Consider the following 19,042-nt stretch of genomic DNA (forward strand, 5'->3'; position numbering starts at 1 on the left):
TTTCTTCGCTTATCTTTTTTCTCTTCTCTGTCCCTCTCCCTTTCCTGAAGCTGTGCCTATTTAGGTACCAGTTAATAGTATCTGTATGAGCTATATCCGTGTTTGTTTGGCCGTGTGGCCATACGGCACCTCGATGGAATTTTGTACAGGGATCTTTTATTTTTGTCTGTCCCTACAAACATGTGTTTCTATGTTGATTTCCTGTAACGTTGGAAAAACTTGAAATAAAGATTACATTAAAAAAAATGTAATAAATAATGAATAAGGGGGTTCTTTTATAAAAATTAAAAAAAACATAGCCAGCGTACATAACATGTCAGCTATGTTTGTGTGTTGCCCATAAGACCACATCCCAACCAAATACCAGCTTTTTCTTTTTCTAATGCAGGTCAGAAGATTAATGATAGAAAATGTCTGTTTGCTTTGGGTGGCACCACCACTTTCCTTTCAGACAGTCAGCATATATTTGTATGGCCGGTATATCTTTACGGGAGGCCTTCATTTATTAAACGAAAATAAAATGATTGGTATGCATTAAAGCAGAACTCTGGGCAGAATTTGTTTTAACCCTCGCAGTGGGGCTATCCCTGCACTGCAAGGGTTAAGTGCTCATTTTTGTCTAGGTGCTAAACGGAAAAAAAAAAAGTTATGCTCACCCAATGCTCCGAGCTGGCTTGCTCTTAGATCGGTCCCTGGAGCCTCTCTACGCTAACGTCCCGTAAATCATCACGTTCTAAACACAGACGCTGAAGATTCCAGTGCTGCAGTGTAGGAGGAAGGAGGCAGCCAGCTAAGCGGTTTGGGTGAGTTTAACTTTAGGGGGGGGTTTTGCACCGAAATAAAAAATAATCATTTAACCCTTGCAAAGTAGGGGCAGCCCCACTGCAAGAGTTAAGAACACTTTTACCCAGAGTTCTTCATTAACCAACAGTGCAAATCTTGTCTTGGGGGAACAACAGTCTACAGACCAACAAACAATTCATCTCAACCAGCCTTTCTTCCCATCATTTCCATGCCAGAGGTTTATTATAGCCCATCAAGATAAAATACTTATCTACAACTGAATCTCCAAGATTCCACAATTATCTTCTGTAAGGACAGACCTAACCATTCATGCACAAGAACGTAACCTCTTATAACAGATCACACTCACCGTGGAGAGGCAAGGATGAGAAAAAGATGACGCATTTTCACATCTGTCAACCGGCCAATCAGATCTCTAACATTTGACAACATTGCCATCACTTTCTCCCGAGGCTGTCCCTGCAGGATGACTGGAGCGGTCTGGAACTGTGTGACTGTGACAATGTCAGCATCACTATCTAGATCCTGGAGCCACTGAGATAGGAAGACCTCAAGCTTGGATGAAGAGAAAACATACCAGTGATTAGAAGGATGTTATTGGGAAACCAGAGTGATAGAGAGACATCATAATGCTAGAAAAGAGGGAAACGATAACAAGGAATAGCATGCAGAAATACGGATACAGACTTATCAGCAAATCACACTAGTACAAGTGAATTTGTATAATTTAAGCTTTACTTCCACTTAATCAGGAACATACTTAGATCTGCACAAAAATAATGATTCTGAGTTGTTGTAATTCCTGAACAACCTCTTCCGACCCTGAATACCATGTAAAGTGAAAGCTGCATAATTACATAGCCAGATTCTTTATCTTACTTGTCGCTTATAGTACAGTATAAGAATTGCTGTCTACTTGCGAGTTCTCATTTACAACTCACACACAAGGCAGTAGCTGCCACGTTAGGTCTGGGTTTTCCTTATAACCGCATACTGCATGGACAGCTTAAAGTAAATATGTATTGGGAACAAATATACCAAACCAAAACCCCCGATAAAGAGGCATAATACCACATTATGCTTTTCTTGTGGCAATAACCCCCCTCTCCCACCTCAGAGCATAGTAGGAGCTCCTCTGTAATATACCAACTTCTGCAATACAGACAGAGTAAACACCCAACCTCCTGATCCCACAATGCAGTGTCCAGTGGCTGAGTGATCTATCTTCACGCCTGAGTGCTGTCACCTGAGAAGGGAGGCTTTAGGAAGCAAAATATGATTTTGCACCTTATAGGATCTTGAGCCTTGTGGGATCTTATATCTTCCCATAGTTTAACTTTAAAAGGAGAAGAAAACGACGGACATAACAACCAAAAGAAAATGGGCACTGAAAGGAAGGGGCAAGTATGCAGGAAAAGACTATAGACAAGAGAACTCAAGGGTTCATTTTCAACAGAAATGAGGGGTCATTCACACAAGCAGGCATGAGCTTCAATATGTTGTGTATGCACACTGATGGGTTGTTAACTTTAAACTTCATTTAACTCAGAGCTCGACAAATCCCAGGCGTCAGGGTGTTATGGTGACTAGAAATTTCGTCCTGGCACCTAGGCTTTTGTCAGGCCCCTCTGCCATCACATCAGTTCTGTCCCCCCCCCCTTCTCCCCCCCACTGGGAGCCCGATGCATGCTGTGCTCTGTGTCCCCTTGAATCCCCACTGCTCTCCACGCCTGTATCAGCAGAGGCAGCAAGGACACCTACGCAGGAAAACGACGATTGTGTTAGACATGTCAGGTATCGCCGCGTGCGCCAATTAAAAACTGTAATGGAAAATGACAACTGTCATTGAAAAAAAAAGCTTTATTTAATTAGCCCTGATTTAACTTTATGCGCAGCAGCACATTGTGCTGTGTTATAGAGCGTTGGAACAAGATGTGAAAAAATGCGACATTTTTTTTTAGAGCAGAAACAATAAAACATAAGGCAAATTGTGCTTTGTCTATGCGTGAGGACTGCTTTACCCGGGGCGTACATGTCCGTGTGGCATAGACGCAGTGTGAATGAGGCCTTATACAGAAATGTTTAAATCAACGACTAGATTATGTTTCATCAAGGTCAAATTACATTTATAAAAGTGCTCAGTGGAACATTTACATTTTATAACATAGAAAAAGTGCATCACATAACGGGAAGAAAAGTACTGCCAACTCACCTCCATGAGTTCATCCACAAACAGGTTTCGGGTCTCTGTACTTTCCAGAATTGTAAGAGCATCAGTCCCTCGGGCCACACCAGGGGGTACTGAAATAGTGAAAATCTTTAGTGACCAGAGTGGACAGACATTATTGGGTGTAATGATTTATTAAATGGAACGCCTTGAAAAAACTGCATCCGACGTTTTGGCAATATTCACTTTTAACAAGGGCTAAAGGTGCCCTGAGGCTTTAAATGGCAGCAACTTGTGCACGGACAATCCAATAATCAAACTATCTTTTTAACAAAGGATTGCTGTACAAACATAAGTTGCAAACATATGGCTGTGGAGAAAGGAGAGGGGGGCACCTAGGGAGCTTCTAGTAACCACGTCTCTGCCTGCTGCCTGGACTGACCCTTTGCCTGTTTGCTGGATAAGTCTCTGCCTGTACCAACCTCTCTGCATGTCCCCCTGGGTATGCTCCTGCCAAGGCTCTGTCCCTGCCATCCAGAATGAAGCTCTGTATTCTCCTGTACCAGAGACTCTATGCCCCAACCTTTGCTCTGTCATCTGTGCTACCTGGCCAAAGAATATAGCATCGTGTACTAAGTATCGGTAGGCCAGCTTGCCTTAAGGGAACAGGGGTTGCTATAGCTAAGGCTACACTTACTGACTAGTCATACTGGGGCAAGCATTATACCTACAAACCTATGGAGCATAGACAAATATATCAGCTTTTTAAAAAAACAGTAGTGGTAAGCTGACACAAGGTAGCAAAGCAGGTGGTTAAACCCTTTGGTAAGCTCACCTGGCAAACAGTATCAAGGTGATGTACGTCTCGTTAAAAAGATGTCTCTTTAATGTATGATATAATGGAGCAATTTTCTCATGTTCAAGTAAATTTAGGAAGGGCAAGGCATCCACTATAATGTAGGAAGACTATGCTCCACATAAAGAACAGAAACAGTCAATGACTGTTCCTTGAACAAATGAGATAAACCTTTCAGTACCCAGAGCATAGCTAAACCTCCCCATAATATGTATGATCCAGTCACACCAGCTGCTGCGCAAAACGCACAGTGGCTAGGGTGTGTGCTGCCTGACACAGTGCTGATCCACTGATCTGCGTCACATCCCGCTGTGCTAAAATAAAGTAAGAAATGCCGTAATTTTTTTTTAACGCACACCACCTTGTTCCCACCGCAATGCCGTGGTGTGGATGGTGCCCATCTGTGACAATGCAAATTGCCCTCTCTTGCATTGGGGCTGCGCTGAAAGCAACAGCCCACACAGCCCCAGCACATGTGGTGTGAATTCACCTATATTGTTTAGTTCTAGATCTCACCATCATGACCAGCTTCCACAACAGAGATTATTTCATCAGGAGAGGTTTCCCCAATGTCCCAGACAATGCCATCTGCACCTGTAGCCTGAAAAATACAATACCAACCAATCACTGTTTATGTCATATCTTAGCATGTAACCAACATTACTTATAGCTGAGAACAGCGGAATGATGTCCTGCTCTAGCAATTATTAGCATATATAAAAAAATATTTTAAAATGTCACACTTCATAACAAGCATGCAACAAGTTGTGCAAACAACACAATTTTATCATATAACTGTCAGCTACACATCATTGCTTAGGGCCAACAACTAGATAGTGACAATGGTGAACCACCCTTGCACAATGTGCGTTTCCACAACTGCTTGTAAATCACCCACTAGGGGCACGTGCGACGAGGTGAAAATGCAGTAGCACAATTCAGAGACAGTTGTCACCCTTTTAACAGAAAGTGCTTGAACAAGGAACTTCATGGCAGGATTACCACTTATTCTTTTAATGCAAGTTGAAGATTTTAAAAGACTAAACATATTTTTTGAAAATACATTAAAGCATATATGAAGTAACTGGGTTTGATCTACTTTAAACCAAGCAGACCAACGATGGACAAAACATTGCAGCATTAGGGACACATCAGGGTTTATATAATGAGGCAATGCATATTTCTACGATGATGTGCAGTACAGTGGCGTAGTGGTTAGCACTTCTGCCTTGCAGCACTGGGGGAGCCTGGTTCGAATCCCGGCCAGGTCACTAGAAAGGAGTTTGGATGTTCTCCCTGTGCTTGCATGGGTTCCTACACTCAAAGCTGGTAGGTAAATTGGCCCTGTATGTATGCATGCAAGATAGGGACCATGGATTGTAAGCTCCTTGAGGGCAGGGACTGATGTGAATGTGCTCTATGTTGAGTGCTGCATAAATTGTCGATGCTATATAAATATTGTATATATATAAAATAAATAAATGTGGAATATGCAGTAGTACACCGTGATCAGTAAGTTAAAACTTTCAGATGCTTACAGAAGTTGGAAAAAAAAAGATGGTGGCAGACTGAACTCTATAATATATAAATCAAAATATCTATTTAAAAGTATTAGGTCTCTATCATGGGTAGGTAGGACCCCTAACTGTTATTACACAGATGGCTGTACAGCAGAAGTCCATTATTTATTTACTTAATAGAAAAACTGCAAGTGACATGGGACATGTGGCTCATCTAGCTAATAATGACAGTATAAAATCATACACACCAGGCATCCCATTCTTCATAAAGCCAAGCACAGCAGCTTACCTCTGACTCTGAAACAATGCCCCAGTCTATGTCCTCTGACGTCACAGTCTCTGTAGTTACTCCAATGTCACCCCAGTCAATCTGAAAGACATACCAGTGTTTAAAAGGACAATGTCGACAGTATTCATGATATTTAATAGCACAAGCATACAATCACTTACCTCCCCCTCTACTGCATGCTGTGAAAGGTCCTCAGCTTCTTTAAGTTCTGGTCTTTCTACAGTTTTTGGAACCTCTCCAGAGCGCCATTCATAAACTGTAGTATCTCCTTTTTTCTGCACATGGCAAATTAGTGGGAGAGCCTGCTCAGGAGAACTGAGATAAAACATTGTTATTAAATATGCATTTTAAGACATCTTAACTCCCTTTAAAGATAGACCAGACAAGTCTGCATAACTACTGTGTCCAATACATGAAGCAGAGCCTATAAATATAATGCGCACTTATGACAGCCTCCATGATTACTAGCATTTAATAGTTTAGAATCACCCAGAAATTTTCCATTTTTTTATAGCAACTGATACTTTTATTGACCAAGGTAACACTAATTTAATCAGTAGTTTATAAACTGACAATGTCATAACATTGCTTTTACGTCATATGAAACAGTATAAGCATACAGGTTTTGGTGAGAAAGGGACAAAGGCAATCAAATAGCCTTCCAACTGAATCAGTACATAGCCACAATAAACCTTACAACAGAAGGTATTTATGAGTTATGCTGACCTTTAAGGCAGGGTGCCAAAAAAAGAGCTATATCTGAAACTTGCAAATGTAAAGAAAGGGTTAAATTAGGCAGAAGACAGATATTGGATTGTGGATAAAAGAAAAAATACTGTGTATAGTTATTAGGGCGATACCCATGTTTCCAGACCAGAAGGTTTTACTGTGCTACGCACTGATTTAATTGGAAGGCTTTTTAATTGCTTTAGTCCCTTTTCACCTTAACTTTACTGTATTCTTGGGTTTCAAACCCTACTCCATCGAAGCCATGGTTTTAATACACTGCACTGATATTGATCAAAAAAAAAATGCAGTTTAGAATAAACAATTCTCCTTTTTTGGGTACATGTGATGGAATGAGACGTGAATACCTCTTGCAGGCTTCCCCTTACATGCTGCCTGGATCACTTGTACATGGAAGCCAAGAGCCGGCTGGTTAAAATGATAGCAAGATCACGGCTGCTGCAGCAGCTGTGATCTTGTTATACCCAATAGAGGTCCAGGACGTACACGTATGTTCGACGGTCTTGAAGTGGTAATATTGAGGTTGAAATCTTCAGTATAGTTGGAACTTTACCCATCAACTACCAGTATGTGAAACAAACTCTTTGGACCCTGAACACATTGCCTTCCATTTTCTTTTCCATTATAACTTGTGGAATTATCATCATTACATTTGTTTGGACTTGTAGTCTTTCATTTGTGGTTCATTTTGTTTCAACTGTACAATGTCTCTACTGGTTAAGAATCTGGATCCAGCGCCTCACTTTCAACCTCCCTTAAAAATCAAAACTGCCCTTTGCAAGATAGGAGCATCTTCTACCAGATATCTGTGCAAATCACACTTACGCTGCACAAATGTTAATTATAAGAGCCTGCATAGGCATGCCTAATGTAAGTATAACGTGCAGCGGAAGATGGCAAGTTAATATAAACGGGTCATTAACCCCTTCGTGACTGACGACGTACAGTGTACGTCGCCAGCATCGGGGCTGTTTAAACAGACTCCCGGTGACTTTTGCCGCCGGGAGTCTGTTTAAACTTGTAGAGCCGACTGTCGGCTTTACAACAGAAGCGATTCTGGCGACTTACCTGTCGCCAGATCGCTTCTGCGTCCCGAAGAAGGGGCCCCCCCCCCGCCGGACACCCCCGCCGTGCTTCCCGGGCTCCGTTGCCCCTCCTACGGGCCCGGGACCGGCGATCTTTGTGTCCGCGGGGAGCTGGGGAGGAGGTCGACGAACTTCCGTTCATCGATCCCCTCCCCGTTCTATGGGACCGGGAGCGATGCAGATTGCATCACTTCCGGTCCCTGGGCTGTCAGTTCTGGGCTCCTGCAGCCCAGCTATAAGCTATTGAAGTGCGATCTGCACTTCAATAGCTTATTTCCAGTGTAAAGGTGACACTGAGGGTCTTTTGGACCCCCAGCATCACCTTAAAGAGGACCTGTCACCACCATCTGCTATTACATGGGGGGGCTTGCAAGCCCCCCCATGTGATAGCAGTCAAAGTAAAGTAAAAAAAAAAAAAAAAACAGTTTTTAAAATTAAAATGAAATAAAATAAATCTAATAATAATAAAAAAAAATTTAAAAGTACCCCGCCCCCGCGCGCCCGCGCGTCGCCACGTAAACACGCGTCGGGTGCGCCTACGCATGAAAACGACGAACGCGCTACACATGTTGGGTATCGCCGCGCACGCCGGAGTGAGAGCAATAATCCTAGGGCCAGTATTTTGGGGGATCTCCAAATTGATGACCTGTGGGGGCTTTTAAAGTGTCTTTTATTGACTTTTTGGGGTACTGCAGTTTTTCGCCGTTTCACGGTCGCACGCAATCTGTAAACTGGGCATGTTGGGTATCGTTTTACTCGTTGTAACCTCATCTTTTATATTTCATTAAAAAAATGGGTAATTTGTTGTGTTTTGGGGCATTTAATTAAATTTGTCACTAAATTTTGTGGTTTAATAAGGAGTTGCGCTAATATTGCGCAACATAAAAATTTTCAACTACCACCATTTTATTCTATAGGGTCTTGGCATTCAGAAAATATATAATGTTGGGGGGTTTTACGTCATTTTCAGGCCTAAAATGTGGAATATAACATGGGTGCAAAAATTGAAAAAAGGGCCTCAGTCATGAAGGGGTTAAGATAATTACACATAGCACATTTTAAAATTAAGGGGAACCTTGCAGCTAAAATACACGCTCTGCTTTTTATATGGCTCCCATCCCCTTGCAGAAAAGCAGCAATATTTAAAAAAACATCTGTAGGGGGGAAAAAAGTTACACAGTATTTACCTTTCCCCTGGCTTCTGCCTGCAACACCTTGTGGGGGGTAACACCTTACTTCTTCCAGCAAGATCTGGGGAATATAGAGTACCCAAAATCTCACTGAGAAGACGCTCCCAGCACTGTGCTACAGCACCTTCTTATGAGATCTGGACAGCTCACTTTTTCCCAGGATCTTGTCAGCAAGAGAATGAAGTCACCCACTGCACACAGAAGCCTGAGGAAAGGTAAGCATATAACTTTTTTCCCCATTACAGGTAATTTGGACTTTTTATACTTTCTTTTAGTGAAGTGGAAGTGCCCCTTAAAAAGTGTCCCTTCCACAGAGTACATTACAATCAATACACATGGACTACATTTTTTCTATTTCTGCAATGGACTCAAGTTTTTTAGACAGAGGAGAAAACCCTGAAAGCTATGCAGTCTTGTAACCAGCCACCTGCTATAATAATAATAGACCTGATAACGCTCAACAGAACGTCCTCTCTTCTTACCTTTCACACACAAATGACACACAAGCCTGATATAACTCAATTGCAGGTAACAGTCCAGCTGTGTCTGCTCCAACCTTCCTTAGCGATGATGGCACATCACACACCAACATCTGAAGTTCTCTACGGATGTCCTCTCCCTGGAAAAAGAAATAAAGGTCACCTACATGACTTCATCTTCAAGCTGTTGCACAGACAGCAGAATAGAAGGGCTGTCTGCACTTACAGTGATGCCATAGCGCTTGCAGCTACTGTAATACTGCTCTCTTTGCTCAGCTGCACCTTGAACACACTCCTCTGCTCGCCGTTCACTCTCCTCAGCAAGCTGCTGACACCGAGCCATCTGTTTCTTCAGAGCTGGAATCTCATAACTCACACTGCGCATCAAAAGGCTGCCGCTCTCCGCTACACAGAGAGAAACACAGAGAGAAACACAGAGGGGTTGATTTACTAACCTTATAAACACACCACAAACATGTACACACCTCTGTAGTGTGTTCCCTCCCAACATGATCTATGGGTGGAATCTAAACACCTTTGTAGTGTGTACACACCCAGCAGGTGTGTTGTGCAAAGCCAAGCATGAATTGCAAGGTGATGTTGTATAAATTAGCTCTATGTTGTGTTGCTTGCGTTGATGAATGCAGGAATGTAAATGCATGAGCTAACCATTTTTGTCTAAACTGTGAAGCAGCATTATATATGCATCATGTGCATGATTTTTCCATATATGGCATTAGTGGAAATATGCTTTTAGATACTTTTTGGTTGATAAATACGTTTTGCTGTGTGAAAATCACACGCACCTGGTGCATGCGTGTGTTTAGGTTAGTAAATCACCCCCAGAGAATCATGTTTAGTTTCTGCTAGACAAGTGACTGTCAAACTTTTTCAGTGCAGGTCAGATAACAAAAGTTTATCAACAGACCTGCATCTAATTTGCTGCTATGGGTAACACAGAAAAATGTATTTCAGTAACTCTTAATAGATAAACTTCAATATGATGAGGATAACAATACGACGCAAAGCCACTGCAACAATCTGATATCAAAACAATCAATTCTATAGAAATACAGGCAAAACAGACCGGTCAATTTCCTGAACATGTATAATTTCACCCGTTTTAGAAACTTTCAGCTACTTTGGATAGCGACACCACTACAGGAAAGTAATAGGATTTTTGCACTCACTATAAAATCCTTTTCTTGGAGTCCACGAGGGACACAGATTTTTTTAAATAAACAAACAAGGGTTATACTGTTGTCTGCAGTAGAAATGGATACTAGGTAGGGATGCACCGATACCAGTTTTTCGGTATCGAGTACCAATACTGATATTTATATTTCGGTACTCGCAGATACAGAGTACTGATACCGGTACTTCTGCTAGCATGGAGCCGGCTTCCGGGACAATCAGAAAGATAGGCAGCTTGTCATTACCCACCTCCCGGTTTTTTCATTACCCGAGAAGCCAGATCGCTTCTGATTTGGCTGGGAAGCGGGCTTCCCAGCCAATCAGCATGGAGCCGGGTTCCTGGCCAATCAGGAAGACAGGAGGCGGGTCTTTACACACTGCCTTTCAGAGGAAATCTCCCTCTGAACGGAAGTTCCGGTATCGGGGGTAAGTATCGGAGCCCAAATACTTGGTATAGGCACCGATACTAGTATTGGTTCATCCCAAATACTAGGCACAGAACATCTGAAGGCGCCCCCCTAGAGTCAATAACCCAACCTACACCTGCTCAGTTGCAGCAAGTAGTCCAAAGAGGAAAAAATAGCACGGGAGGAGAAAGTGGACTCAAATGGACTCCAAGAAAAGGATTACAAAAATCGTATTTTCTCTATTGTCCATTAAGGGACACATCTTTACTAAAAATTGGCAACCAAGGGATGTCCAAAAGCAGTGCAAACTCAGGGGTGGGCACACCAAAACAACATAAGTGAACAAGTCCAACAATAAAATATCCAAAACAAAGGGAAAACAAGAGTAGCCTTGTATAACTTCGAGAATGTGTGAACAGAAGACCAGGTCGCAGCCTAACATATCAATGATGCTAAAAGGTCTGATGAGGAAAAGCTTAAGAAGTACTTACAACTCTAGCGGAGTGGGCTTTAACAGGAAAAGGAGGTACTTTAGCTATTTATAGACCTGCACAACAACCTGTTCAACCCACTTATAAATAGGGAATCTTGAAGCCGGAGAACCTATTTTAGGACCTAATTAAATAAACAGAGAATTTATCTGCCTAAAAGAAACAGTGGCCAAGAGGTAAATCCTGACAGCCCTCACCCCATCCAGACAATATCCTCATTTGGTAAAAGCCAACACCACTTTGGGCAAAAAGGAAGTTCTTGGTCTCAATACAACCTTGCCTTTGTGTAAAATCTTATGGAGCCCCTTACAGGACAATGCTGAAACAATGTCAAGGAAATGTCCAGAATAGGTTCAAACAGGGGTCTCTGTCACATCAACAATACTAGATTAAAATCCCATGGTTGGAGTGGGGGCCAAACAGGGGAAGCAACGTGTGCAACACCTTGAATGAAGGTACGAATCAGTGAATTATTACCAAGAGAATATTCAAAAAGAACAGACAGAGCAGGCACCTGACCCTTGTTGTTGCTAAATGTTGTTTTACCCCCAACTCAACAGTGCCTATGTCCTTTAGAACCTGGGTGTCAGTACCATGCATATGAACAATAAAGTTGACTTCTGATTAAAAAAAAAAAGAACCTGGGTTTCAACAGCCAAGCTGTCAAATCCAATGGTCAACATGCAGCATTGATGATTGCTCCTTGAGACAATAGATCTGACTGATCTGGTGAAGGAGACGGAGCATTGGCCAACAGATGAATGAGGTCGGCATACCATGCTCTCCTAGGTTAATCCAGAGCTATGAGAATGAATGAAATGCCATTGCTTTCAATCCTTTAAAGTAGATGAGGTAGTAGCTTCAGCAAAGGAAATGCATAGATCAGGCCATACTGATTTCACGGCACCAGAGCATCTGCCATCGTGCCCTGTGTCCTGGAAACAAACCTGTCCAGCTATTTGTTGAACTGAGATGCTAGTAAGTCCACATCTGGTGTCCCCTAGGGCTGCAACAACTAATCGACATAATCGATTATAATCGATTATTGAAAAAGTTGTCAACTTTTTCAATAATCGATTAATCGGCTTCTGATTGGTTGGCCCTGTTCACGGCTCCACACACGCTGCGCGTCACACCTCCTCCCCACCTCACGCTCGCCGCTGCCAGACCTGCCCGCATCCACGCTCATTTAAAATGTATTTTTTATCCGATTAACCGATTAATCGAACTTAATAATCGGCTAACTAATCGATTTTGAAAATAATCGTTAGCTGCAGCTCTAGTGTCCCCCAACACAGATATGAGCCTCAGAACACTTCCTGATGGAGAGGCCGTTCTCAATTAGAAAAGGAACAGTTTCCTTCTGTTTCTGTGAAACAACTGCTGATGGAGTATACAGTACAACACACTATGGACAGTACAACACACAGTTGCTTATTGTCTATAAAGCTGCATCCCTCAAAGGATGGTGACGAAAACATATTTTATGAGATTTTTGTACAGTATAAATCAAGTTGCATAAACAATTAACACTCACCCAGATAGGTATTATCAGCCTGGTATAAATATATCACCTCCTGCCAGTCCTGTTTTGGGAGAAATATAAACATTGGGGGAAATATAAACATTTAAACTTTTCTTGTAACAGCAAGGAATAGATTACTATGGCACCAATACATCACTGTAAACAGAAAAGCAAGATCCAGTTTAAAAACAGTGCTGGGACAGAGAAGTGGAAAAATGTCTACCATAACCAGAAGATCCCATGACACTCTAATTGCTGGTCACATGACCTAAACCCATCATCGGGTTCACATGGCCTGCAGCAGCTCTGCATAGTTGATGCTGACATCAAAATCTAAATTCACTTTGAAAGAAGTCTGCTAACGTCAGTGCTTAAAGCTGAACTGCGAGCTAAACAAATGCGGTCTAAAATAAATAATTTTAAAAAAGAGGCACGTATTCTTACTTGAATTTTGGTGTCCTTTGTGTATTTCTTCCAGATTTGTGCAACAATCCAGCATGAAACAACTCGTGAACTTTGCCTCTGCGCAGGAACTCCCTGTGACAAAGACCAGTCACTGCTGCTCTCTCTCTCCTTCTGCAGGGTGACTGGTCTTGTATCTGCCCCTATAGTTTCCTGGAATTGGGTGGGACCTGCTGGGTCTCTTTTACAGCTCTGCTCTCTGTACAAGCTTTGTGCAGCACAGTGAAGATGCCACTGCTATTTTTGCAAGCAAATTTCTGGGTTTGCAAAGGTATTTGGTGCACACAAAGTGGATTTATAGTTTTTGTGACTATTGAGGAATGTGTTTTTGTGCCCAGAGTTCGGCTTTAACGCAACAGCATTAAGGGAGAAGTATTGGTAAATTAAAATAAACTATTCCCAATACTTAAACCTGGCATGGGACACTGCAGCTGTAACCGCTGATCACTAGGCTCATGGTCTCTTCCCTGCAGAAAGCAATGACTGTCAGTGCTCACCGAAGGGACATACAGGGGGTGGGCACAGCCACTACTCCACCAGAGATAGAGTACAGTGAGTGAGAGTTGTCACCCTAGGACAGAAAGTGTGTTATTAGCACAATCGCCAGGTCAAAAAGAATGGACAAAATGCCTGAGAAAAAAGAAACTAAATCAGCCACCACATCTAAGGATTGGTGAGCTGCAATATAATTTTTATTTTTGCTTTAAAACCGAACTCCAGCCAGGATGACTTAAATACTATGATTAAGATAGTCACATTTATGTTGTAACACCCTCTGACAATTCTTCCAATAGTCTGTTTTTCATACGTAGTTTATCCCCCAACAGGTTCCTCCATGAAGCTCTTTGGATGCCTACCTTCTTCTGTGACTAAGCACCTCAGTCTTCTCCCTATGAAGAAACAGCTCCCGGCGACACAACCTCCTAACTGTAGTTCTCAGAACCAGGAGGATGCGCAATTACATCACGCTTTCTTCTGTGGGTGGGTACAATCAGCAAAGCACATGGTCATGACTCTCCCACAGTGATGTGGCAGAACAGCACTAGGCAACGACCAGCACTTCAGTGGGTTACCATGGACTTACAGGAAATGCAGTCCATAGTTCCTCAGGGTAAGCCACTTAAACGTGACATGCTCTCCCTGGTTTGACCCTCTGACTGCCACAGCAGTTGATGATGGCGCAGGATGAAAAACGAGAAGTCAAAAAGTAAAGCATTTATTAAAAAAAATTAAAAAATTGAGGATTTGGCAAGACATTGGGGATCGAGCAAAATTTAATTTGTAGACTGAAAATGACTGTTTTTCCAACCTTTTTACAATTATTTTATTTCTGTTTTTGTGCATTTTTAACAGATCCCTGATATTTCCCTTTTAAAATAGAAAAAGAGATTGAAGACATAGAGTCATCAATCTCTTTTTCTGCAGCCCCTGTTGTGAATGAACAGGAAGCCTCTATAGTGAGTGCTTCTATCCAATCATAAACTGTGGAGATAGTATGAGTTACTATGTCCACAATCATGAATGAACAGGAAATTATGTAGATCACTTCCTGTTCATTCATAACTCGGGACACAGTAAGCATACTATGTCCTCAGTTATTTATAAACACTCAATCAGTCCTGACCACTGAGTGCTTGTAACCCGCATCTGCATCCTGACTTGCCTGTCACAGGAGGCCAAGCGGGGAGGTGTGGGAGGATATCGGCGTCCTGTGACAGCTTACAGCTCTCTCCTCCCTGCACTGTCCCACTCAGCATCCTGAAAGCTTATTTCCTTGCCGGCAGCTGGATTCTCTGTGTTCCTCGGATCCCTGCTGCCTCTGCCGACATAGGCGGGGGAGAGCAGCAGGCATCAGAGGGGAAACAGACTGGCGTCCAGAGGGGACACAGATTGGGGTCCAGCGGGGAGGAGAGAAGCGAGGGTTGTACTGAATTTTAGGCTGTTATGGTACTATTGTCATTTTGCCCATAGTACCAGTTTCGGACGAAATTTCGATACATCCCTCTAACACATAAGTGTTTTTATTGTGATTGCACAGAGGGGACTGCGGTCAAAAAGTTAACATGATCCCGAAGTTCAGCATTAAAGCGGACCTTTACCCCCTTTCACTAAAAATCACATCAGCAATGGAGCTCTGCATGCTGATATAAAATCATCTTACATTCAATAGTTAAACAAATATGTTTTCATTTACTTACAAATAGAGTTCATCTACTTCCTGGTCAGCTTTGGCACAAATGATGTAATGTGCTAAAGTGTTGCATCCTGGGAAGGTTACATCAGCAGAGCATTGCTGGGAAATCTCGTCTGTAATCTCATGAGAGGCATTTTCCTCCCCTGAGATGGTATGCATGGTCACATGTTCTAGTCACATGTGCCAGAGTTACAGGAAGTATAAGGTATGCAAAGAAAAAAAAGCCGGCAATTATCAAGAAGTATGTGTTTGTAGATTGTAATTATTAACATAAAAGGTGTGTTTGTTGTTATTTTAAAGATACGGGTAAAGGCCCACTTTAAGTGTGATCTGGAACTAAAGCACCACAGAATCTGCTTGTTATGCAAAAAGGAAACATTTACATTTATTCTAATACCCCTACTCTAGTAAACCACTTTAGATGTATGTGATTAAGAAGCCTCTTCTCTAAATCACCTTCATTCTTTGAGAAGAGTATCGTCCAAATAGGTTCTTAGTGGCTGCTTCTGTACCCCTCAATATCTCCACAATCTTCAGACAGTGGAAGTAATTAATATCTGGAAAAACAAGGAGATATATTTAGTCATGGACTGTACTAATGAAATATGACAGAGGTGAGCAGTCCAGGTAGGAACCATCTTCATTTGTCTGGGAACTATGGGCAAGATTGCTTAAAAGCAACACAGACTCAATGATGCCGTCCTCAAACAATGGTCTTTTCTATCCCAGCTACTCACTATCAAAGCAGATATGTCCTTGGTTCAGAAGTTGGAGGTGGTCCATACAAGGACTGCTTATTATCAGAAAAGGACCTTTCTCTGCAGATAATCTACATGTGTAAGGCTGAATATTACATTTTATGACATAAGCCAGAAACAGAATATTATGTTTATTGGTAATATTATACTGCATTATATTAAAGGGAGACTAAATCCTGAAGCTAGAGCATAACCTTGATACTCCTAATTGGAATTGTATCATTATAATTTCTACACAGACTGCAATGTCTGTCCAAAGGTTTCTCCATCTTCCCCTGTACTGCTGTTACTTGTACCACTTGTTACAGTAAAGACACCTGGGGAAAAGAGTTTGCATAGCAGTTCTGTTATATCATCAATGCAACATTTCCTAACCTAAAGAAGACACCTGACAAAGCACATGGTCACTTATATCCTGTCAATTATATCCCACACGTCATGTCAATTTCCACATACATGTTCCGGAAAGCAGATTCCTGATATCCTCATGTTCTGGCATGTCCTGCAATGCTTGATTAATCTTCTCTCTGATCTGCTGTACCTTGTTCTGCCACTTGAGGGTGCAGTGCCTCCTGTCCACCAACCAGTCTGCAAGGGACACAAAATAACATGAGAGGCATATACGATAGATCCCACAGTAGTGCTCTCTGCACACGCTATGTACAGCCCCAGAGTTTGGGCCCCTTGTTCAAATCCCAGTCAGAACACTATCTGCAAGCAATTTGCATGTTCTCCCTGTGCTTATATCGGTTTCATCCCACACTCCAAAACATGCTGGAAGATAAATTGACTCCTGTCTAAATTGGCTGCGTGTGATTGGGACCTTAGATTGTAAGCTGGGACTGATGTGAATGTGCACTGCGTAAATTGTCGGCGCTATAGAAATACTTATCAAAAATAAATACTATCTGGGTTTGGAAAGTAGTTTTATATTCTTTGTTTTTATTAAGGAATATATTTAAATGAAAGTGTTTGTGCCCAGAGTTCAGTTTACACCAAACACGGCATCATACCAGTCAGAAAATTTTGCATTTTAAGTGAATTTATCACAAATGGAGCAGACAAAATATGGAGCAGCTGTGCATGGCAACCAATCAACTTCTCTCTTTCATTTTTAAATCCTAACTAAACAAACTGAAGAGGGAAGCTGATTGGCTGCTCCAGATTTTGATAAATTCCCCCGATTTTCATTCACTGCAACCAGTTGAATGCAATGCATACAAGTACTGTTCAGTTTGCAGCACCCTTTGTAGACAACTATCGGAAACAGGAATCAGTGGTAGTTTTATTATAACCTGTATTGACTACTTGGATTCTGTGATTTTTCTGTTTCACATAAATACTTAAACTTTACTTACCCAGCAGTTTGCTGGTCTGGATGTCAATGGGCACATTCTGAATGTCCTGTGGAGGGGAGAACAAAAACATACAAATGAATGATATCACACTTCAGTTCTATGGTTTAAATACCCTGTTTCCACGAAAATAAGACCTACCCCGATAATAAAGACTTAGTACTATTTTGGGGAATTGCTAAAATATAAGACCTTCCCCCAAAAATAAGACCTAGTTGTGACCATTCCCAGGGCCAGTGGTAGCATAAGGGGAAACGTGAAGAGCCGCGGGAGAGAATCAGTGGTGCCAACGAAGCCAGCGTTAAAGGAAGCGAGGCGGCACCGGAGGGAGCAGAGCCGCATAAGCCGATGCCTTCTCTATAGCGCCGGCTCTTGTAACAGGCGGAGTGATACCAAATGCACTCCGCCTGCGAGGAATGATAGTGAAAGCTTCGCTCATTCTGGCCAGCGATTGGTTACCAAATTGCTCTTGGAAAGGTACGGCACCCCTGATCACCCTATTCTTTACTTTGCCATTTTGGATTATTTAATTTGGATTTGCAAATTTGTCTTCTCTAATATTATGGTGTGGTTGTTACATGCTGAAATGGCTAGTGCTCAGTAAAGTTTAGTTTACTAAACTTTACTGAGTTTAGCAGCTGGGCGGATCTCGACGTCGATGTCGGGATCCGCTCCGGCGTCTCAGTATACCGCGAGCTGTAGCTCGCGGTATACTGAGCTTAGGGTAACAGGAGGACGTTAGTTTGTGTCCTCCCGTTACCCTAAGGAGAACTATGGGGAAAAACACTGACCCCATAGCACTCCTTTAACCTGTACAGTTCTCACTGGCACATGCATGATCTGACCCAGACCAAACATCTAGATGACAAATGTTTGCAAGCACCCTAAAGCTAAACTTCAATCAGCATTAAGGAACCGTGCCCTGAACACTGGATAGTGCAAACAGGCCCTAAAAAAAATGATGTATTGTCCCCCCATAATGTGGACGGGCCCTTGACCTCCTCATGTGCAATGCACGACTGCTGGTCCTGCAATGTACGCGATGATGTTGTCTTACACCCACTTGTGGATGGAGCACAAAGCCCAGATCTGCAGCTTTCACACTATCCAGTGCGTTCAGGACACGGTTCCATGCCATTAACGCACTCGATCAGAAAAACAAAGGCTCCCCGCGTTTTGGGACGGGAGGGGACACGGCGGTGCCATTCATGTAAATGGCAACGCAGACACGCCTCCTGCCCGAGGTGCACCGGAACAATGGTACAGGCACAATTTTTTGAGATTGCACCACACTGGAACATAGGGCATTGCTGTACCAGGCGTTCCGGTGCAGGAGATGATTGCACTGCAGGCAGGAGGCATGCCTACGGTGCCATTGACATGAATGTCACCGCCATGCCCCTCCCGCTCCAGAAGGCAAGCAGCCTTGTTTAGGCGATCCAGTGCATTCAGGGTATAGAACCGTGCCCTGAACACACTGAATAGTGTGAGGCTATGTTTACACCATGTCCGAAGCGCG

The 19,042-nt window shown here is 42.5% G+C and overlaps 1 protein-coding gene across 1 annotated transcript in view; it reads right to left on the reverse strand.

Moving 5' to 3' along the window:
* Nucleotides 1–19,042, reverse strand: part of CDK5RAP3 (CDK5 regulatory subunit associated protein 3) — a 22,543-nt gene that overhangs the window by 2,039 nt on the left and 1,462 nt on the right. The window contains exons 2-12 of the mRNA XM_018565586.1: nt 17,527–17,572; nt 16,625–16,756; nt 15,867–15,967; nt 12,767–12,815; nt 9,364–9,542; nt 9,141–9,277; nt 5,798–5,951; nt 5,643–5,717; nt 4,344–4,428; nt 3,017–3,105; nt 1,154–1,359 (exon numbers count right to left, since the gene is read on the reverse strand). Of these exons, the coding sequence (XP_018421088.1) occupies nt 1,154–1,359; nt 3,017–3,105; nt 4,344–4,428; nt 5,643–5,717; nt 5,798–5,951; nt 9,141–9,277; nt 9,364–9,542; nt 12,767–12,815; nt 15,867–15,967; nt 16,625–16,756; nt 17,527–17,572 (1,253 nt within the window). The remainder of the gene's footprint in view (nt 1–1,153; nt 1,360–3,016; nt 3,106–4,343; nt 4,429–5,642; nt 5,718–5,797; nt 5,952–9,140; nt 9,278–9,363; nt 9,543–12,766; nt 12,816–15,866; nt 15,968–16,624; nt 16,757–17,526; nt 17,573–19,042) is intronic.

This window comes from Nanorana parkeri, unplaced genomic scaffold (assembly GCF_000935625.1).
Source record: "Nanorana parkeri isolate BGI_ZX_2015 unplaced genomic scaffold, ASM93562v1 scaffold864, whole genome shotgun sequence".
Taxonomy (NCBI): domain Eukaryota; kingdom Metazoa; phylum Chordata; class Amphibia; order Anura; family Dicroglossidae; genus Nanorana; species Nanorana parkeri.